The sequence below is a fragment of the Dipodomys spectabilis genome, unplaced genomic scaffold (genome assembly GCF_019054845.1).
Source record: "Dipodomys spectabilis isolate Male_0828 unplaced genomic scaffold, ASM1905484v1 ptg000095l, whole genome shotgun sequence".
In the NCBI taxonomy this organism is placed as follows: domain Eukaryota; kingdom Metazoa; phylum Chordata; class Mammalia; order Rodentia; family Heteromyidae; genus Dipodomys; species Dipodomys spectabilis.
In genome coordinates, this window is record NW_024870772.1 from 26,397,243 (window position 1) to 26,420,843 (window position 23,601).

At 40.5% G+C, this 23,601-nt stretch overlaps 1 protein-coding gene and 1 pseudogene across 5 annotated transcripts in view; one reads left to right on the forward strand and one right to left on the reverse strand.

The window, feature by feature from the left end:
- The window catches only part of Zdhhc20 (zinc finger DHHC-type palmitoyltransferase 20), a 55,678-nt gene that overhangs the window by 23,807 nt on the left and 8,270 nt on the right, over nt 1-23,601 (reverse strand). For 4 of the 5 annotated variants that reach the window (XM_042685637.1, XM_042685638.1, XM_042685636.1 and 1 more), the window contains exons 2-4: nt 13,047-13,070; nt 8,515-8,618; nt 2,329-2,449 (exon numbers count right to left, since the gene is read on the reverse strand). In XM_042685637.1, the coding sequence (XP_042541571.1) occupies nt 2,329-2,449; nt 8,515-8,618; nt 13,047-13,070 (249 nt within the window). The remainder of the gene's footprint in view (nt 1-2,328; nt 2,450-8,514; nt 8,619-13,046; nt 13,071-23,601) is intronic. The other variant, XM_042685640.1, reaches the window with a different exon arrangement.
- On the forward strand, nt 17,926-18,659 carry LOC122112727 (annotated as a pseudogene).

The window sequence follows — 23,601 nt, forward strand, 5'->3', positions numbered from 1 at the left end:
CCTGATTCTTGACAGAGAATAATCAGGTACTTTCTGGATTAAATGATGTCATTTTGGTCCAAACATGTAAACCCATCGGGGATCCACTTGATCTTCTCATACAATGAGACCTTCATGTCCCAGAATAGTGCCTTAGTTTCTTCATATGCAAAATAGGCACTGTGGTACCTACTTCATAGGGGGTTTGTTTTTTGTCTGTTTTTTGTTGCCAGTCCTGAAGCTTGAACTCAGAGCCTGGGCACTGTCCCTAAGCTTCTTTTACCCAAGGCCAGCAACTCTACCACTTGAGCCATAGTACCACTTCTGGCTTTTTCTATTTATGTGGTACTGAGGAATCCAACCCAGGGTTTCATACATGATAGGCAAGCATTCTACCTCTAAGTCACATTCTGTTTTAAATGAGTTCATATGTAGAAGCTGGAAAGGTGGCACAGTGGTAGAATGCTTTCCTCTCATGCATGAGGCCCTGGGTTCGATTCCTGAGCACCCACATAAGCAGAAAAGGCCAAAGTGGCGCTGTGGCTCAAGTGGTAGAGTGCTAGCCATTGAGCTGAAGAGCTGAGGGATAGTGTCTAGGCCCAAAGTTCAAGCCCCACGACTGAAAAAAAAAAAAAAAAGAGTTCATATGTAAAACACAACACAGAATAACTCTTAAACTGACATTATTGTCTATTGTTTGAATCAATTAATGAAGTATGTAATATATAATTTAAAACAAATTCCTATACTTAAATGAACAACTTAGTCACTCACAGATTCCCCTCATCAAAAGGCTAACTCTGAGAAAGGAAAGTGCTGTTTCAGTCATGAACCTAGTGAAACAAGTGGTACAGAAGCCGGGCGCTGGTGGCTCACACCTGTAATCCTAGCTACTCAGGAGGCTGAGATCTGAGAATCGCATTTCAAAGCCAGCCAGGCAGCAAAGTCTGTGACACTCTTATCTCCAATAAACCACCAGAAAACCGGGAGTGGCACTATGGCTCAAGTGGTAGAGCGCTAAGCCTTGAGCTGAAGAGCTGAGAGAACATGCAGGCCCAGAGTTCAAGTCCCACAACCGACAAAAAAGTGGTACAGAGGAAAGAGCATGAGTTCAGAGCTAATAAACATGACTTCATGGCTTGGTCTCTGAATATCAGCTGTTTGGGTTAAGTTTCTCCTAACCTTCTCCCTTTCCCTTTCTTTCCTGCTTTCTTTACATTTTGATACAGAGGGTTGAACTCGGGGCCTGCTTGAGCCACACTCTTAGCCTTTTACTTGCAGTTTGCTTTTTGGGTAAGGTATCCTGTTTTTGCCCCAGCTGGCCTCAGACTGTGATTCTCCTCCCTACAGCCTCCGGAAGAACTGGGATTATAGACCTATACCACCACACCTGGAACCTTTTTATGTTTGACTACTCCTCATTCATAGCAAGTTCTGGATTTATTACTCAGTATTGACACATAATAAGCCAATTCAAACCAGAATTTCCAAATGATGGCTTACTAGGAATAATACTTGAAATTTTTAAATATAAAAGGTGAGTTGGGGGAGAATAATAGGTAGAAAATAGAGATTCATATTAAAATGAGCCCCTTACAGTCTTTAACTCCTATTTCCTACGAGAGGAACAAGAAATATTTCTCTCTGCCATTTCTCCTTACTTCATAATCTTGTTTTACTAAAATAAATACTGGCTAAAATTTTTTTAAAAAGCAAGCTCCTTAAGAAAATCTGATGAGATAATTACATATCTATCTATATCTAAAACACCATGAAGAAAAAGAAACTAGTTCATCTTTTTCCAGTAGACATCAATTGTGACCAATCATGTATATCCACTTAATTGTCAATCCATATAAATGTATCCTGGAGAAATAAACACCATTGGGGGGGAGGGGTATTATCAGGGTTTGAAGTCTTGAGCCTCAAAACTACTGGGTTGGCTTGTTCTGTTAGTACTCTTTTTTTTTTTTTTTTTTTGGGGGGGGGGGGGTCCGGTTGTGGGGCCTGAACTCTGGGCCTGGGTGCTGTCCCTCAGCTCTTCAGCTCCAGGCTAGCACTCTACCACTTGAGCCACAGCGCCACTTCCGGCTTTTTTCTTTTTGCTTATGTGGTGCTGAGGAATCGAACCCAGGGCCTCAGGCAAGCAAGGCAAGCACTCTACCACTGAGCTGCCTTCCCAGCCCCAACACTACTACCTCTTGAACCATGCCTTTAGCCTTGCCTTTTACTGGTTATTTTGGAGATGGGGGTCTCACAGACTTCTTTGCCCAGGCTGACTAAAAATCATGATCCTTCAGATATCAGCTTCCTACCATCAGTGCCAGCAGAAGGAAAGACACTTTGTACCTTTTGAAGCTGACGTGGTATAGATAGGTAAATCTCTTGCTACTCTTCTCAAAATTTCTTGTTGTCTTTCTTGGCTGAATTCCTTTTCATAACGTTCCTTTTCAGAATTGGACAAATGGAACTAAAAAAAGAGAAAGATTAAAATTTTAAATCCCATGAGGTGAAGAATCATGCTCAGGAAATGTTTTATTTAGAATAATAATAATAATAATAAAAGACACACACACAAATATTCTGTTTCATGAAGGTATATTTTGTTTTGGTACTAGGAATTGAACTCAGGGCTTCAAGCTTTCCAGGCAAAATGCTCTACCACTTGAGCCAGTCGTTGTTAGTTTAGTTTGTTTTCCAGATAAGGTTTCACTAACCCTGCCCTTGCTGGCCTTGTACTGTAATTCTCCTGTAATTCTGTCACTCGAGTAGCTGGGACCACATGTACTACCATATCTGGCTTATTTACACATTTCTAATTTCAATACAAGAACTATATACAAATTAAAACATACCTGTCCTTCCTACAAATGGTGGCAATGAATATAAACTCCATAAATATACATCATTACTTTTTGTAGATTAAATTCCTTTATATATATATACATATATATATATATATATATATATATATATATATATATATATATATATAGTCTTAGTAAATTTGTTCTTTAAAAATAGGCTGGAATGCCAGGCACCAGTGGCTCATGCGTGTAATCCTAGCTACTCACAACTGAATCCTAGCTACTAGCAATTGTGATCTTCAGGTCATAATCTGAACCTAGTTCCTCATAGTTTGAATTATGTTCAGTGATTTTGAATGAAAAACAGACTTTTGTACTAATTCTAAGAACATAATCTAGTTTAGTTCTGGTTTTGCTTCATTCTTCATCTGAAATTCTGATTTTTTCTTAAGTGTCTCCTAATATTTTAACCTTAATTCTTCAGGGAAAGTAATGATGGTGAATAGAAAGTACCAGATCTGAGAGCTTATGTGGCTAAGACTAATAGCTCAGCCCAGAGATTTGTGAGATTTTACTAGGAAAATAAAATCTGACCAGACCCTCTTCTCTCCAAACATATATTTTCTCTCTTTCTAAGTATATAAAAGGTTATGGTGTTGGTGGCACACACATAATTTTAACTACTCAAGAGGCTGAGATCTGGAAGGTTGTGGTTTGAAGATAGCTGGGGCAGAACTGTGAGACTATTATCTCCAATTAACCAGCAAAAAGCCAGAAATGGAGCTGTGGCGCAAGAGATAAAGCACTAACCTTGGGCAAAAAGAGGTAAGTGAAAACACTCAATCTTGAGTTCAAGCCCTATTACTGGCACAACAAGTTTACAGAAGAATTTTAGAGGGAGTAAATCAGAAATGCCTGAAGATTGCTAGAGGCGTGGACTTAGACACAGAGCACCTGCCCAGCAAGCACACAACCCTGAATCCAAATCTCTTGTGACAAAATAAAATGTCCTGGCAGTAGAATTGTGTGATTATCCTTGCCTGTAGGAGGTTGACAAATGAACTCACAAGTCTCTAAGACTTTTTTTTTTTGGAGGGGGGGGGGGGGAGGAATCCGGTCGTGGGGCCTGAACTCTGGGCCTGGGCGCTGTCCCTCAGCTCTTCAGCTCAAGGCTAGCACTCTACCACTTGAGCCACAACGACATTTCCAGCTTTTTTTGCTTATGTGGTGCTGAGGAATAGAACCAGGGCCTTAGGCATGCAAGGCAAGTGCTCTACCACTGAGCCACCTTCCCAGCCCCTCTAAAACTTTTTTTTGGGGGGGGGATCCAGTTGTGGGGCCTGAACTCTGGGCCTGGGCACTGTCCCTCAGCTCTTCAGCTCAAGGCTAGCCCTCTACCACTTGAGCCACAATGCCACTTCTGGCTTTTTTCTTTTTGCTTATGTGGTGCTGAGGAATCGAATCCAAGGCCTCAAGCATGCAAGGCAACCGCTCTACCACTGAGCTACCTTCCCAGCCCCAAGACTTCTTTTTATATATATATTTTTTTCTATTGTGAAAATACTATACAGAGGGGTTACAATTACATGGACAAGATAATGAGTATATTTCTTATCAAGCATTGTAGCCTCCTCCTTTGTTTCCCCTTCCCACCCATCCTCCCCCCCACCCTCCACTCCCCCTTCTAAGACTTCTATAAGATCTCTCTGACTACTGTCTGGGCTGGTTATTTGGGATGGAAGGTTTTTTACTTCCTAAAGTACACTTGAACTCAGGCTATACTACTAATATGGGAAGGCAAGAAGAGATGTTAGCAATACATAGAAAAATATACTAGGAGCTGGGTGCTGGTGGCTCACACCTATAATCCTAGCTACTCAGGAGGCTGAGACCTGAGGATCACAGTTCAAAGCCAGCCTGAGTAAGAATGTTCGTGAGACTCTTATCTTCAATTAACCATCAGAAAACTGGCAGTGGCACTGTGGCTCAAGTGGTAGAGTTCTTGCCTTGGTCTAAAGTGCTCAGGGACAGAGCCCAGGCCCAGAGTTCAAGCCCCATGACTGACCCAAAAAACAAAAACAAAAAAAAGTACTACGCAAGAATACAGAAGGCCAACATCTTAATAGCAGCTCTACTAGTAATTCTGTAATCTTTGACAATTCCCTAATCTTTTGGGTGTCATAATTTTCTGAATCCAGCTCTTATCATATAACAAAATAAACAACATTGTTAAGCTGTTAGCAGTGATTGGAGCAGCAAATGTATTGGATGTTTTGGTATTTGAGTCAGTCAGAATTCCTTAGGAGTGTGTGTGCGCGCGCACACGTGCGTGCGTGCGTGCGTGTGTGTGTGTGTGTGTGTGTGTGTGTGTTCGCCAGTCCTAGTGCTTGAAGTCAGCGTCTGGGTGACGTCCTTGAGCTTTTTTTGCTCAAGGCTAGCGCTCTACCACTTGAGCCACAGCGCCACTTCCGGCTTTTTCTACTTATGTGTTGCTGAGGAATTGAACCCAGGGTTTCATGCATGCGAGGCAAGCAATCTACCACTGAGCCACCTTTCCAGCCCATGTCCCTGCGTTTTTGTTTTTTTTTTTGCTCAAGACTATAGCACTTTACCACTTGAAACACAGCTTGCACTACTATCTTAAAATTCAATGTTCAGATGACGCTACTGAAACATCGATTAGGCTCCTTTTACAATGTTTGCAATATTAAGAGATTAATAGTTGGGGCTGGGAAGGTGGCTCAGTGGTACAGTGCTTGCCTTGCATGCATAAGGCCCTGGGTTTGATTCCTTAGCACCACATAAGCAGAAAAAGCTGGAAGTGGCACTATGGCTCGAGTGGTAGAGCACTAGCCTTGAGCTGAAGAGCTCAGGGACAGCGTCCAGCCCCATGACCGATAAAAAACAAAACCAAACCAAGAGATTAATAGTTTATTTCATTCAACATTTATTAAACACCCACCATGAACTGAGAAATTAAGTAGTTTATAGCATAACTTTAAGGGCTATTATCAAGATCTGATGAATATGGTTGAAGAAACCTTTAGGAGATTTACTTTTCTGTGTGTGTTGCCAGTCCTGAGGCCTGAACTCAGAGCCTGGGTACTATCCTTGAGCTTTTTTGCTCAAAGCTGGTGCTCTACCACTTGGGAAGCTCCACTTTTGACTTTTATTTTTGATGCTTAGTTGGAAATAAGTCTTGCAGCATTTCCTGCCTGAGCTGGCTTCAAACTGCAATCTTCAGATCTTAGCCTTATTTTTTTTTTGGTCAGACCTAGGACTTGGAACTCTGGGCCTGGGTATTGTCCTCAGCTCTTCAGCTCAAGGCTAGCACTCTACCACTTAAGCCACAGTGCCACTTTTCTGAGTGGTTTATTGGAGGTAAGAGTCTCATGGACTTTCCTGCCTGGGCTAGCTTTGAACCGAGATCCTCAGATCTCAGCCTTTTGAGTAGCCTCTTGAGTGGCAAGAGCCACCAAGTTTTTGGCTTTATGGTTTACTTTTTTTTCTTAAAATAAAAATATCCAAAGGTAAACAATGGGCAAGGAATTTATCTACTGATGTTTATTATACATAGCACATATGATATGTTCTGCTCTTTGTACATGAATGCTTTAGTCTTAGGGGTCTTCACAAAAGAACCATACATACATTCCCCAAGATGTTTCAGAAGGCCTATTTTTCATGATTCTTCCCAACAAACTACTAACAGTAGATCTGGTAAATAAACTGTATTATATGCCACCAAAGAATCCTACATGATAATGAAAATGAATGATCTACCACTACCTACAGCCACACAAGTGAATCTCACAAACAGAATGCAAGCTGCACAAGCATACAGACAATGGCTACTACATGTATTACTTCATGATGATTTGTACTGAAGAGAAAACTAGACAAAATCAACCCTTGCTGGTGAAAGGCTGAAGAGTGATTTCTATGATATGGATGACCAGAAGGAAGCATGAGGGTACTGAGGGGGGTGGGAATGATCAGTTTCCTGAAACTGTGCCTAGTAGTGGTTAAAAGGTATACTTAGCTTGTGAAATCTTACCAAGTAGAAATTTATAGCATGTATTCTTTTTACATGTGTGTTTATCAAAGTGTTCAATGGAAGCTGATTTTTTTTACCATATGATAAATATCTTCAACATGAAGGGAAACTACCATCATTATGTAATATTTCACTGGGATAAATCTAATTTAGCTCCATTTTGTGATTAAAAAAATAATCTCCGAGATCACATAATGTGTTAGAGTAGAAAATAAAATCCAGATTAGTTTAATTCTAGGGAATATTTAAAAAAAATTTTTTTTCCTGGGCTGGGAAGGTAGCTCAGTGGTAGAGCGCTTGCCTTGCATGCATGAGGCCCTGGGTTCGATTCCCCAGCACCACATACGCAAAAAGAAAAAAGCCGGAAGTGGTGCTGTGGCTCAAGTGGTAGAGCGCTAGCCTTGAGCTGAAGAGCTGAGGGACAGCGCCCAGGCCCAGAGTTCAGTCCCTACGACCGGACCCCCCCCCCGCACCCCCCTCACCCCCCCCCCCGCAAAAAAATTTTTTTTTTCCTCTAAGGGAGGAGTTTGAAACAAAATCCACCCATGTAACACACTCAGGATCTTCCTGCCTCAGCCATCCAAACACTAGGATTATAGGCATGTGCCACCATACCTTACTCAGTGAATCTCTCAGTTCCTCTCCTTGCTCCCCTCCCCTTCCCTTTTTTCCTTCATTCTTCTTACACCTTCCTTCTTTCTCTCTCTCTCCCTCTACTTCTTTCTTCACCCCTCCTCCTTTCTCTCCCTCCTCTGCTTCTCGTTTCCTCCTTCAGCCTTCTCATTCAACCTCTCTCTACCTTCTTCCCCTCACCTTTCTCTCTCTCTCTCTGGTGGTACTGAAGAGTGAAATTAGGGTCTTGAGATTGCTTGCTAGACAGCCTTTTTTCTAGTTAGTTTTTAGATAGGGTCTCATGTTTTTTGCTCGAGATGACCGCCAATTACCTACAGGTAAATGGTATTATAGATGTAGTCAACCACACATGGCCAAGGATTCTAATTTTGATTATCTAGTTATATAGGGGGAAAAAAACCCAACAAACTAATCACAGTAAGATTTAGGAAGCAATGACCTGAACAATTTTTTACCACCACTTTCTTTAGTTGTAGTGTATTTGTTCTTGCCTAAGAAAATATACTAAGAGGGTTTCCAAAAATACATTACTTCCATAACTCAATTGGGTCCCTTAGGACTTTTACCTCAGAAATAAAGAGTATGTTTTTAATTTAAGGAAATAAACAGGTGATGGTGGCACATGCCTGTAGTTCTTGGGAGGCTGAGATCTGAGGACTGTGGTTTGAAGCCAGCGTGGGCAGAATTCATCTCCAATTAATCAGCAAAAAGCTGAAAGCAGAGCTGTGACTCAAGTGGCAGAGTGCCAGCCTCTAATGAAAAAGCTAAGGGACATCATCCAGGCCCTGAGTATATATATATATATTTTAATATAGAGAGAGTCAGAGATATTAGTACAACTGAACTATTTACTACAGTAAACCAGTGAATTGTATATCTGAAAATAGGCTATGACTCACATTCAAAATACAGTTAGTAAACAATTTTATGAATGGAAACAAAACAAATATATTATATAAAGTCTTAACTAGGTAACACAAGGGAAAACATTTCCATCATCAGTTAAAGCATTTGTCAATTAACCAACATTGACTTTACCTCTTTGGAGGGGGTAGCGGGAGTTGTGAATATTGTCATCCCATAGGACCATACAAACATAACAAAGAACAGATGGAAAGCCACAAGGTAAACAACGGTCTTTCCTGGCAAATAAAAACAAATAACATTTCAATGAGTCCAAGTGACAACAGGAAAAAGCATTACATAAAAAATACATTATCTGGGTCAGGTGACCAGATCCAATTAAAAAAAATTAAGACTCATTAAAACATCAAATACGTATAATTCTTTTACTTGCATACTGACATTAATAGATATGAGAAAATATTCTGTCCCTATATTTAAGGGATTATCAGTCTGGTCTGTAACTAAAGACTACCTAAGCTGAGATTTGACAAGTTCCTGAGGTTGTTTCAAGTCACTGGGTTGTTTCTTATCTATTTATTTAGCCGTGAACTCACTATGTAGCCCAAAATAGATTCAAACTCATTCAGCCTCCTTAGTGCTAACAGGTGTGCACTGCCACTATGCTCAGCCAACTTGTATTTTAAGTTTTCCCTAAATGTTCATTTTAAACAACTTGAATTTTTTTTAGAACAATCAAGACTGAATATTAAATCCAACAAATGGTAAATGAAAGTAAATCATGAAGTAAATGGTAATTGAAAGTAAATCGCCAATTATGATGGGTAAATTTAAATAATGCTACCCTGTATTCTTCAGAACAGGTATCTTAAATATCATTTTCATATTCAACACAGGCTAACAAGAAAAACTTTTGGCCACTCTCAACTTCTATCAAAATTTTTTTTCCAATAGGGCACCAGGAGCTCACACCTGTAATACAAGCTTTTCCAGAGGCTGCCGTTAGAGATAAAGGTTGGAAGCCAGGATGGGCAGAAATGTCCATGAGATTGCACATCTAGTTTCATCTTCCTTTTGACTGTGAAATTCCTGGCCAGTGCATCCTAATAAGACTCTGGGCCTTCCTAGTCATCATATTTGACTTTAGCTACTCCAAGTCTCTTTGAAAGTATACAATGTGCACTTTACTAATTTTAATTTAATCCTCATAAAAGTGTTGATCTTATAAGGTTATTTTCAAATGTATTAATGGCAACACTGAATTTCATAGAATGTCTTGTTTTGGCCAACATCCCTTACTTATTAAATGTGATAACGCCAGAATTCCAATCCATCTAAAGTTCTTTTCTCTATGTTACCCCTAAAATTTTATTTCTATTTTTTGAACCATTTTTAGTCCATTCTACTTCTGATTCTACATTTAATGCCAAGATATAATTCCAACCACAGTTTCTTTCATGTTTAAATGCACTCTTTTTGCTTCCACTACTACTGACTCATCCCTGCTGAAAATCTGGCTTCTCAATAAACTGCATTTCTGTATGCTATCTGTTCCCTCCAAGTCAAGTCTTGTGGTCTGTTCAATGGTCTCAAATAGAATTGGGAGCAAGGTGCTGGTGGCTCATGTCCATAATCCTAGCTACTCAGGGAGGCTAAGATCAAAGGATCAAGGCCGAAGGGAGCCCAGGCAAGAAAGTCCATTAAGACTATTACCTCTAATTAACTAGCAAAAAGCCAGAAGAGGAGGTGTGGTTCAAGTGGTAGAACACTAGCCTTTAGTGAAAAAGCTACAGAACAGTGCCCAGGTCCTGAGTTCAAGCTCCAGTACTGGTCCTAGGTAGGTAGGTAGGTAGGATGGTAGGTAGATAAGATAAGATAGATAGACAGACAGACAGATAGAATAGATGATTTAGAAAACCAGGTAGGAGTTTAATCACCTTTTACCACAGTGAGGTCACTTATCAACTCTGAACTTTTTTTTTGGTCAGCCATGGGGCTTGAACTCAGGGCTTGGGTGCTATCCCTCAGCTCTTCAACTCGAGGCCAGTGCTCTACCAATTGAGCCACAACACTACTTTCAGTTTTTTAGTGGTTTATTGGAGATAAGAGTCTCATGGACTTTCCTGCTGGGCTGGCTTTGAACTGTGATCCTCAGATCTCCTGAGTAGCTAGGATTATAGGCGTGAGCCACCAGTGCCTGGCAACTCTGAACTTTTAACACCCAGAAAATTCTGATTTAATGATAAAGATAAGCCTACATTGACCAAGTCTTTGTTTCTTCTGTTACTGAAACTTGAACTTAATAGTAATATGCTTATAATCTGATTGTCTCCAGTAATTAGAATATATATTTACTGCCTGGCCAGTATATTCAGTCAAGCTGGTCATTTCTCCTCTAAATTCCATTGGACAGTTTTGTGATAAATAGTAAACAGTGAGATACTTTATAAACTTAACTATTTACTTACGACTCAGCGTAAGGTAACAAATTCCTGAAATATTTAATATATATATATATTTTTAGCATGTATTTTTAGAACATTTCTACTCTCTATGAGAAAAAAAAATCAAAATGGACTGCTTTAAAATATATATCTCAGTTAAAGAAAACAAAGGCCGAGCGCCAGTGACTCATACCTGTAATCCTAGCTACTCAGGAGGCTGAGATTGGAGCATTGTGATTCAAAGCTAGCCCAGGCAGGAAAGTCCATAAGACTCTTATCACCAATTAACCACCAGAAAACTGGAAGTGGTGCTGTGGCTCAAGCAGCAGAGCGCTAGCCTTGGGCTGAACAGCACAGAGACAGCGCCCAGGCCCAGAGTTCAAGCCCCACAACCGACAAAAAGAAAGAAAGAAAGAAAGAAAACAAAGGCCTAGTACAATGCCTGGAATATAGGAAGTACTTAACAGAAGGTAATCATTATAACAGGGGGTAAGGAATTTTAACAGAAGATAATCAATTATAACAAAGGGTAATCAATTATAACAGGGCAATCAGTTAAAACTAATAGTAGAAAATGTTTTAACAAAATTCAAATTTATGTGATTGTTACAATCTTCTAGTCATATATGTGTGTTAAAAGCCACAGGTTACAAGTAATTTGTAAAGTCAAATCTTAGTTAACTAAGATTAACTTAGTTAACTTTAATTAAATCAATGTTCAAAATAAGTCATTTATAGGTCCAAGTCTGTTTCAACAATTGCTTAAAACTGAATTAACACCAAAAATGTTACCAAAAGACCCTGAAAAAACATGGTAAATAATCCCAAATAACACAAAAAGTTTTTAAAGAAATTTAAAAATTCTGTATTTTATGCATCTGAACTTTTAACACCCAGGAAATTCTGATTTTAAAAAAAGATAAACCTACCATGACTGAGTCTTTGTTTCTTCTGTTACTAAAACTTGGACTTAAGAGTAACATACTTATTACCTGATTGTCTCCAGTAATTAGAATATATATATATATATATATATATATATATACACACACTAATAATTTAAAGCTATCCAACTGTTTTAGAAATCATCTAGTGTTTTATGTAAAAAAAAAAAAAAAATCACATTTTAGCTGGGTATCTTGTACCTATAATCCTAGCTATTTAGGAGGCTGAAATGAGAACTGCAGTTCAAAACCAGCTCAGGAAGGAAACTCCATGAAACTCTTATATTTAAGTATCCACCAAAAAACCATGGTTCAAGTGGCAGAGTGCTAGCCTTGAGCAAAAAAGCTCAGGGATAGTACCCAGGCCCTGGGTTCAAACCCCAGGACTGACACAAAACAAATTCTGATTTTTTTTTTTTTTTGTAATCTATCTCATTGTACTTATAAAACTTTAATTTCAGTGAAATTTTGAGAAAACATTTTCCCCCCTAAGTGTTATCACTCTGGTGAGTCATTATAAAACTTTAGGCATGTACACTTTGGGTGTAGTAGCTCCTGACTATAATCCCAGCTACTCAGAGGGCAGAGATTTACAGGCCGGCCTGGGCAAAGAGTTGGTGAGATTCCCCCACCCTCTATCTTGACAAAAAAGCTGGGCATGGTAGTGCAAGCTGTCATTCCAGGTTGTGATTCAAACTAGCATCCAGGCAAAAATGCAAGACTTTATCTGAAAAATAAAATGTTAAGATCCTATCCAAATAACTACAGGGAAAGCTTTAGGAGTGTGGCTCAAGTGGTAGAATGCTAGCTTAGCAAGTTTAAACTAGTCCTGCCAAAAACCAGGCAACAGAAAAACAACAACAAAAACCCTTTACTTTCCTTGATCTAGCACAATAATTTTCAAATTTAAAGTCTAGATACTTCATTAAATATCTGTGAGTAGCAATTTGCTATTTTAAACAAATGCATAATTAAGAGAACCACAGTGACATTTACATATGGTGAAAGTAGAATCCACTGAGAACTGATATTAAGAATCTGTACAGAGACTTCTGAAGGACACACAAGACAGAAATACATAGTTTGAGGAGTAAGGTGCCTTACAAATAAAAACGCCTTCATTTCATTTAAATAATATAAAATGAATGTCTGGGAATAACTACAACACTGTATTTTATTTTAATTATTGAAAATGTTAAAGGAAAGTCATTCCTTTTTGAAAAACAAAAACATATATTCATCAGTAAATAAAAAGTATATATGATACAATTAAGATACCATACATATTCTACTTAAAATAAGATTGAAAGGACCTTACCAGTTTCATCTTTAGAAATGGTATCTAGAATAGAAGAAAAAACAGCGAATAAATATACTTTGAACATTTTGTACCTAAGTTTTATTTCAAGTTCAGTATTCATCCAACATTATTTTCATCAAGCTTTAAAAAACGTTAAAATGTTAAAAGATTGCTGGTACAAGGACTTAAACTCAGGGCCTCTCCCTCTTCTTGAGTTTACTCATAGTTGGAGCCATGCCTCCATCCCAGCTTGTTGCCAGTTACTTAGAAACAGAATCTCTTGGTCTTTTCTTGCCTGGGCACTGGTAGCTTGTACCTATAATCCTAGCTACTTAGGAGGCTGAAATGAGGACTGCAGTTCAAAACCAACTCAGGAAGGAAACACCATGAGACTCTTACCTTTAAGTACCCACCAAAAAAAACATGGTTCAAGTGGCAGAGTGCTAGCCTTGAGCAAAAAAGCTCAGGGACAGTGAACAGGCACTGAGTTCAAGGCCCAGGACCGGCACTCAACAAATTTCAACCCTCTGAGTAGTTAATCACAGAAACAAGTCACCAGTGCCTGGCTACTAAGATATGTGTATGTGTGCACACATATGATACTGGTGTTTGTAGGAAGGTGCTCTACCACTAAGCCATGCCTTCACTCCTAAATTCTTATTAACAGTACAATTACTCAAATTATTGTTTAGCTCAATGTTATAAAAGTGAATTAACAATGATAATTGCAAGAAAATACTACTTCTCTCTCAAAACTAAGTTATTAGCCTGTAATGTACTTTATCCAATCTCTTTGTAAAAGCTATACTCAAATTAAATGTTAAAAGTGAACACATAACACCACCCCTATTTAGGTGATATGTTTTATTTCAAAACATGCAATCAAGGTGCAATAATCTCAAATCAGTGTAATTAGCATTTCTCTGCCCTTATATGTGATTTCTTTATGCATACAGTCCTTAAACTCTTATTCCTGTTTTCTAGTTCTTCATGAAATATATAAGATTGTTATACCTTACCCTATTCTGCAGGCCACAACTTCATTCTATTCATAGTATGGTATACATACACACTTGGCTTTTGGCACCTTGTTTTTCTTAAGAAAACCCAGGGCCTAATAGGTACTACTAAGCAAGCAATCTACTACTTGAGCTATACCTTCAACCCTGGTTGACACGTGTGTGTGTGTGTGTGTGTGTGTGTGTGTGTGTGTGTGTGTTGTGTGTGTGTGTACGCGCACACAAGAGAGAGAGAGAGAGAGAGCGCGGGCGTGCATGTGCTTCTTGTATCACTGATTTAAGAGTTTATACATTCTACTTCTCTTTTTTACTGGTACAATAAACCTTTGTTATCTGCTGATATGGTTCCAAGACCAGCACGAGGAAAACCCATGAATGCTTAGGATGCAAAGTTTTAACACAACTGATTGTACCACAAGACTGAGAGCTTTTCCGCATCAACTGCACTGGGTGATGTACACACAGAACATTTTGTGTGTATATGTGCCAATACTGGGGCTTGAACTCAAGAGCTTTGTGTTCTTACTTGCACTCTACCACTTGAGTCATACCTCCACCACTGGCTTCTTAGCTATTAATTGGAGAATAGTCTCTGACAGACTTTCCTGCCTGGACTGGCTTTTAACACTGACTCTTAGATCTTAGTAGCTAGGATTACAGGTATGAGCCACCGGTGCTCACCTACATTTTTCTTTATGATTCATGTGGTATGTCCTAGTTAAAAGTCTTTGCCAATCTGACAGGTGCTGGTGGCTCATGCCTATAACCCTCGCTACTCAAGAGGCTGAGATCTGAAGATCAAGGTTTGAAGCCAGTCCCAGCAGAAAAATCCTTAAGACCATTATCTCCAATTAATCAGCAAATAAAAAAATAAAGCCTGAAGTGAAAATGCATGAGACAGCCTGTTTTTCTTTAGTCTACCCAATTGAGTGTTTTTAAGCTTTTAGTATTAATTTTACTTTGTATTATTTACAAGCGAGAATAAGCTTCTCTTCATATGTTAGTGGGCCATTTTCATTTTCTCTCTGTGAATTTTTACATTATATATCCATTTCTTTCTATTGGGATTAAAAATATTGAACTTTGGAGCTTGAAACTTTGATTGCTGTCTCCACACAAATTTGATAATCATTCACACACTTTTTTTGGGGGGGGAGGGGAGGAGTTGGTCATAGGGCTTGAACTCTGGGCTTGGGCGCTGTTCCTGTGCTCTTCAGCTCAAGGCTAGCACTCTACCGTTGAGCCACAGCGCCACTTCCGGTTTTCTAGTGGTTTATTGGAGATAAGCATCTCACAGACTTTCCTGCCTGGGCTGGCTTTGAACTGTGATCCTCAGATTTCAGCCTCCTGAGTAGCTAGGATTACAGGCGTAAGCCACTGAGGTGCAGCAACACATATTTTCTTCTGGTACTTTAGTGTTTTTGCTTTTTAAAAATATACGCATTTTGGGCTGGGAAGGTGGCTCAGTGGTATAGCGCTTGCCTTGCATGCCTGAGGCTCTGGGTTCGATTCCTCAGCAACACATAAAGAAAAAAGCCGGAAGTGGCACTGTGGCTCAAGTGGTAGAGCGTTAGCCTTGAGCTGAAGAGCTGAGGGACAGCGCCCAGGCCCAGAGTTCAGGCCCCACAACCGGACCCAAAAAAAATACGCATTTTGAAATTGAAATGGCAAATAAAGAAAAACCACCCAGACAACCCTGAAAAATATTGTGATGGAAGAAAGTAAGTTTTATAGCTGGGCGCTGGTGGTTCATGCATGCAATCCTAACTACCCAGGAGACTGATATCTGAAGATCACTGTAGTAAAGTCTCTAAGATTCTTATCTCCAATTAATCCCACAAAAACCAAAAGTAGAACTGTGGTTCAAATGATAAAAGGCCAACCTTAAACAAAAAAGCTAAGGGAAGCCGGGGTATTGGTGGCTCATGCCTACTATCCTAGCTACTCAGAAGGCTGAGATCTGAGGATCACGGTTCAAAGCTAACCCAGGCAAGGAAAGTACATGAGACTCTTATCTCCAATAAGCCACTCAGAAAACCGGAAGTGGCACTGTGGCTCAAGCTGTAGAGTGTTTGCCTTGAGCTAAAAAGCTGAGGGACAGCACCCAGGCCCAGAGTTCAAGCCCCACAACCACCACCACCACCACCAACAACAACAACAAAAGCTAAGGGACAGCACACCCAAGCCCTGAGTTCAAGGCCCTGTAGTCTTAGTACCAGCACAAAAAAAATTATAAAATGAGGAAGACCTGCCAAACACATACAAAAACCAGAAGGAGAGGTTTGCTATTGGCCAAATCTTGGCCAATTTGAATAACAGAATAACCACTAGATTATCCATATAATAAAATCTACTTTTGTATGTGTACGTTAACAAGTCAATCAATAAATAGGAAGAATAACTATTCCATGCCATAGAGTTCTAAAAAATGTAGAGGAAATGATGGAATTAGGGAGAAAAAAAAATCACCATTTGGCAAATAGCACAGTAAACTGTTTCATGTACAAATCCTCAAAGTATGCTGAAAAGAGTTACTTGGCTGTGTGATGGTGGCTCATGCCTCTAATCCTAGCTACTCAGGAGACTGCGATCTGAGGATCATGGTTGGAAGCCAGCAAGAAAACCCATGAAACTCTTTATTTCCAATTAACCACCAAAAAACTAGAAGTGGAGAGCACCAGATTGGAGAGAAAAAACTAAGGGGAAGCACTCAGGCCCTGAGTTTAAGTCTTAGTTCCCCTTCTCCTTCCCCCCAAGCACAGTTAAGTAATAGTAAGAAGGGACAAATTATTTAGTGTTTGACAGTGTTTCCTCATAAGAAGTCTGAAGTTGTCTTCTAGAATCCTGCTGAGGCACTGAGGTATAGTACGTTTACTAGGGAAAACATGTGACTGGAAAGGAGGGGAAATCTGCGTGCAATGCAGGCTGGCAGGACACTTGGGGGAGAAATCTAGCTCCATCTCACTCAAGCTCGGAGCCCTGCAGGCCAAATCAGGAAGGGTGTTGACCTTGGGTGAGGTGAGTCATGCTCAAAGAGCCTGGCAGCGGCAAGCTGGCCATAGAACACATTTGTCCCAATGGAGCAGGAAGTTCTTCCTCGAAGGCCAATCTATACGGTGTATCAGTGATTCTACCAGAATACGAAACACAAAGAATTGTAACTTCACACAAGTGACCAAAAGGGCACTTCTGTGGCACTCTTGCTGCATCTAATCAGGAATGATTAGAATCTAATGAGGAAACTTCAGATAAACCAAACTGAAGGAAACTCTACAAAATAAGCCTGGAGTCTTTTTTTATATTTTTTTGGTGCTGATATCCATCACTTGACTGAAACTCAGGGCCTCATGCTGACTGTTCCATTCAAGGCTGGAGCTCTACCATGTGAACCATGCCACTACTATGTTTAGCTTTTTGTTTGTTAGTTGAAGATTAAAGTCTCATAGACTTTCCTGCCCAGTTTGAGCCATAATCCTCAGATCTCAGCTGACTAGCTAGAATTACAGACACCAGCTCCCAGCTCAGCCTAGACTGAAAAAAAAATCAAAATGTCATGGTCAGCCGAGTGCCATGCTTGTCATCCTAGCTACTCAGGAAGCTGAAATTAGAGTCATGGTTTGAAGCCAGCAGGGCAGGAAAGTCTGTGAAACTCTTATCTCCAATTAATCACCCCAAAAAGCCATAAGTGGAGCTGTGGCTGAAGTGGTAGAGCACTAGCCTTGAGCAAAAAGAAACACAAGGACAGCGCCCAGGCTCAAAGTTCAAGCCCCAGGACGGGGGGGGGGGGGGGGGGGGGGGGGGGGGGGGGGGAAGCAACAATATAAACAAACCAGGAGAGCTAGCTAGCTATGTGGAAATCATGGCTAAAAGCACTGCAGGGGCCTTGTCCTGGTGTCACCCTCTACAGGATGGGCTTCCCTGAGGCTGCCAGAACACATCAGATCGAGGCTGCACCCACCCGCTCTGCAGGCAGGGGGTTCAAGGCAGACCGTATCTTCAAGAAGATTGAGAAGAAAGCTTGAAGAGGAAGGTGAACAGTTTGTGAAGAAAATTGGTGGCATTTTTGTCTTCAGGGTAAAGGATGTCCCTGGGTATAAAGGAGCCACTTGGGTAGTAGATGCAAAGAACAGCAGAGGGGGCTGGGAATGTGGCTTAGTGGTAGAGTGCTTGCCTAGCGTGATGAAGCCCTGGGTTTTATTCCTCAGTACCACAGAAACAGAAAAGGGTGGAAGGGGCGCTGTGGCTCAAGTGGTAGAGTGCTAGCTATGAACACAGACAGGCTCAGAGACTGTGCCCAGGCCCTGAGTTCAAGCCCAAGGACTGGCAAAAAAAAAAAAAAAGAAAAGAAAAAAAAAAGAACAGCAAAGGATCAGTGCTTCTGAACTCAGATAAGAAGGCATCACACAATCACCATGGCCGACTCACACTTGCTGGCTTTGATGACTGGGAAAATGAATCCTCAGTCAGCCTTCTTGCAAGGTAAACTAAAAATCAGTGGCAACATGGGCCTGGCAATGAAATTACAGAGTCTTCAACTTCAGGCAGGCAAAGCAAAACTGTGAAGAACACCTCTGACAACTTGGGAAAACCAAGATGAGATAGCGAGGTATGTCTCCATCTCCTGTATTGTCACGGCTTAGATTAAAACCATAACTGGCAACTAGCAAAAGTTAGATTTGTTGTTAAATTGGGGTAACAGATCATGTTTTTCCTAACCTCAGGGTCTTGTGGTATACTACTGCTTGGCAGAATTGCATACAATTATACATGACAAAGTTAATATGGTAATGGTTTGGAATATTAGGAACAGTAAAATCTTAAGGATTATGTAAACAAAAGCCTTTGTTTTGCTTAGGGCTATATATAAGGTTCATTCTGCTGAAGATTCAATTTAAGAATTTTCTTTGGGAGAACTAGGTTAAAAACAATACTAGCAGCTGAATGGTAATTAGTGTTGTACACTTGATAACTCATGGATTTTTCATTAATAGTTCTTTTTGCATCGGGATTAACCAGGAAAAACTTGAATGTTTTGCATATCATACCATCAGAAGCAATCCTCCCCACTCCAAAAAGATAACTATGGTAACTATGATCAAAGCTCGGGGAAAATTTTGTAGCTGGACACAGGCCTAATTTTTTTTTTTTTTTTTTTTTTTGCCAGTCTTGGAGCTTGAGCACTGAGCTTTGGCATTGTCCCTGAGCTTCTTTTACTTAAAGCTAGCACTCTACCACTTGAGCCACAGCACCACTTCTGGCTTTTTCTGTGTATGTGGTACTGAGGAATTGAACCCAGGGCTTCATACATGCTAGGCAAGCACTCTACCACTAAGCCACATTCCAGCCCACAGGCCTATATTTAAAGAGTTTATTTCTTGAAAAATCAGGGTATTAAGAGTCCTATAATGCTGTTGCTAAAAATAATTGAATAGGGGTTGGGAATATGGCTTAGTGGTAGTGCTTGTCTAGCATGCATAAAACTCTGGGTTTGATTCCTCAGTACCACATACACAGAAAAAGCTGGAAGAGGCGCTGTGGCTCAAGTGGTAGAGTGCTAGCCTTGAGCAAAAGAATCTTAGGACAGTGCCCAGACCCTGAGTTCAAGCCTCATGACTGGCAAAAAAAAAAGAACAAATACATTTGTTTTTCAGAAGCACAATTTTCAAATTATAATCTCAAGTTTATGAGGTTCTCAGCCTTTTACTATAATTTTTCTTTTTCCTATGCTTAAGAAATTATCTGGGGGGAGCTGGGAAGGTGGCTCAGTGGTGGAGCGCTTGCCTTGCATGCCTGAGGCCCTGGGTTCGATTCCCCAGCACCACATAAGCAAAAAGAAAAAAAGCCGGAAGTGGCGCTGTGGCTCAAGTGGTAGAGAGCTAGCCTTGAGCTGAAGAGCTGAGGGACAGCGCCCTGGCCCTGAGTTCAGGCCCCACGACCGGACCCAAAAAAAAAAAAATATCCGGGGGCTGGGAAGTGAATCAGTGGTAGAGTGTTTGTCTGGCATGAATGAAGCCCTAGGTTTGATTCTTCAGTACCACATAAGCAGAAAAAGCTGAAAGTGGTGGTGTGGCTCAAGTGGTAGAGCGCTAGTCTTTCTAATTCTAATGTTATTTCTTATCACTCATGGAAACCAGGTGCCGGTGGTTCACACCTGTAATCCTAGCTACTAAGGAAGCTGAGATCTGAGGATCACGGTTCTTGCCTGGGCAAGAAAGGCCGTGAGACTCATCTCCAATAAACCACTAGAAAACCAGAAGTGGTGCTGTGGCGCAAGCAGTAGAGTGCCAGCCTTGAGCTAAAGAGCGCAGGGACAGCGCCCAAGCCCAGAGTTCAAGCCTCATACTGACAAAAAAAAAAGGCAGTCATTGAATAAAAATAATGCTTTTGGAAGAATACTTAATAGAAAATAAAGAAACTCCTCCTGAAAAAATAAAAAAAAAAAATAAAAGCATTCCAAGTAGAAGGAACAGGAAGCAGACGGATACTCAGGTGTAATCCTGCCTGGCCTGACAGATCAAAAGCAACACAGCCTGTCTGACTGAAGCTTCTGCTTCAATCTGTTCATTTTTGAACATCCATTGGAAGATGAAGTTAGTACTATTGGGCCCAGCATCTAAAGCCTTAGCCACACAAATAGGTTTCATAGAGAGCAAATTAAAAGCCACTAGAGGGTGCTAAACAGGGGAGTAGCCATCAATTTAGTTTTAGAAGATTCAGTCTTAAGGGCTGAAAAACATAGTCTGAAAGTTTTCCCTTAAGAGAGTACTGTATATGTGTGCATGATACATGGCCATGAAACCTTCCTTTTAAAAAATACTTAGAAGAAGCCAGGCACTGTTGGCTCATGCCTATAATCCTAGCTACTCAGGAGGCTGCAATCTGAGGATTGTGGTTCAAAACCAGCCCAGGCAAGAAAGTCTGTGAGACTCTTATTTCCAATTAACCACCAAAAAAGCAGAAGTGGAGCTGTGGCTCAAAGTGGTAGAGCACTAGCCTTGAGCAAAAAAGGATCAGGGACAGTGTCCAGGCCCAGAGTTCAAGCCCCATGATGGACAAAATAATTAAAATTTAAAAACTAAAAAATAGTTAGAAGCCTGCTAGTTATCCATTGAAAAAAGAAACTGAGGAACATCCAATAAACCAGTATAATTTCACACCCACTGACAAATTCTACTAACACTTTAGTGGTTTTGGTATTATCTCCATCAAGTGCTGATAATACCATTCCTTACAGCTAAGTTTAAAGAGCTTCTCTGAGGATTTCATATTTAATAAGCATGCATGTTTTCATATGTTGCTCAATTGATACTTTAGTCAAAATTAACTCTTCCTAAGATTCCAATCCCCATTGGTTCAAAGTTCCCACTAGCATAACCAAACACTGGGAAATGCCAAAGAACTTCGAAAAGTGTTTCAAAATAGACTTTTAGGCTGGGCTCAATGGTTCACACCTATAATCCTAGCACTCCACAGACTGAGGCAGAAGGATTTTGAGGGATGAGAAAATATAGTGAAATGAGGGGCTGTATAGTGAGATCTTGTCCAGAAACAAAAAGACCAAAAAAGCTGGGTGGAAAGAAGGGGAAGATTTTTTTTCCCCAATCTTTACCTGACTTATGAAACTGTAACCCCTTTGTATATCACTTTTATAACAATTTTAAATTAAAATCTTTTTTCAAGACCTCTAGATCTCTAGCTTAAAGAAATCACCATGCCGGGTGCTGGTGGCTCATGCCTGTAATCCTAGCTACTAGGAGGCTGAGATCTGAGGATTACGGTGCAAAGCCAGCCCAGGCAGGAAAGTCCAAAAGACTCTATCTCGAACCAGAAGTGGCACTGGTGGCTCAAGTGGTAGAGCTCTTGCTTTAAGCTGAAGAGCTGAGGGACAGCGCCCAGGCCCAGAGTTCAAGCCCCAAGACGGAGAAAGGAAAAGAAAAAGAAATCTTCTCTGAAACTATAGTAGTCACCTTTTTTTTTTATGTTGTTTTAACAGTTAAGTTCAAATGTCTACCTACTGGCCTTCTAAGTTACTTATATGCTTACAGAAATAGCATGAAGCACTAATCTCCTTAAAATCACAGATAATGACATTATGGAGAGCTCCTTCCTTCTGTTACTTAGACAACACACACACATACACACACTTCTGGCACTACCAACAGTTTATAGTAAAATAGGTATATTTTTGTAAATGATCTTCATATAAAGCCAATTAGGGAAAAACTAGATGAGAATGTGTTCCTGTTACTCACTGGAGATCTTGAGAGACAATAAAACGTTTAAGGACTGTTAAGGAAACATGTTGTGTGCATCTACTGGCTCTGGGCTTCAGCCCAGGCCTTGAGTGCATCCTTTAGCTTTTATACTCAAGGGTATGCGCTCTACCACTTGAGCCACACCTCCACTTCAGGCTCTGATCTTCAAATCTCAGCCTCCTGAGATTTACAAGCGAGAGTCACTAGCACCTGGCTTAAGAAACTTTTACGAACAAAAAGACCAACTCTTACCATAAAGAAAAGGCAAGAATGAGTGTGCCAGCGGCTATTAAATCTTTTTGCCATCCCCAATAAAATCTGAACATCTGTGCTGTCAAAAAACTACATTAGGGCTGGGAAGTTGGCTCAGTTGTAGAGCGCTTGCCTTGCATGCATGAGGCCCTGGGTTCGATTCCTCAGCACCACATAAGCAGAAAAAAAAAGCCAGAAGTGGCGCTGTGGCTCAAGTGGTAGAGCGCTAGCCTTGAGCTGAAGAGCTGAGGGACAGCGCCCAGGCCCAGAGTTCAGGCCCATGACCGGACCAAAAAAAAAAAAAAAACTACATTAATCTGTAAGTTAGGTACTCTTAGCCCACATTGTAGCAGGAAAACAAATTCTGAGAGATAAAATAATTTACGAAGCACATTGTATCCTGGGATAGCAAGGAGAGGGCTGTGGGTTGCTTCTAGTAAGGGCGGGGAGGGGAGAAGAGAGAAGGGTAAGGAGCCCTTCATGCCCTCATCACTTGGAACTTTAAGACGATTACACCTGACACTATTCCTGTAAGCACATAAGCAGCACAAGTTTAAGTACTGCTGACGTGCAGCACACACACCTCAGCAGATGGGCATCTACACTTCAATGCTGAAATGACAGATACTAAATTACAGTGATAAGGCAGTGCAGATCTCAAGTGGTAAAGCACTTTCTTACCTTGCTAGTGCAAGGCCCTGAGTTCAATCCCCAGTACTGAAATAAATGAAGGTGACAACACCTTTATGGAGAATATATTACTTTTTGAGATAAGATGGGGTGTAGCTCAGTGAGAGTACGTGCTTAGTGTATGTGTGGCCCAGGGTTCAATCCACAATACTCAACGAGGAAAAGCGGGGCAAGTATAAAGGAAATTGTAGGTCAAGCATAGTGAAACATGCCTCGAATCCCAGCTATTTAAGAGGGAGAGGTAAGAAGATTGAGATTTGAGGCCAGTCCAAGCAAAAAGGCTGATGAGAGTTAACAACAAAGAATAATCTCAAAGAACAAGCTGGGTAACTCAAGCCTACAATGCCAACTATGCAG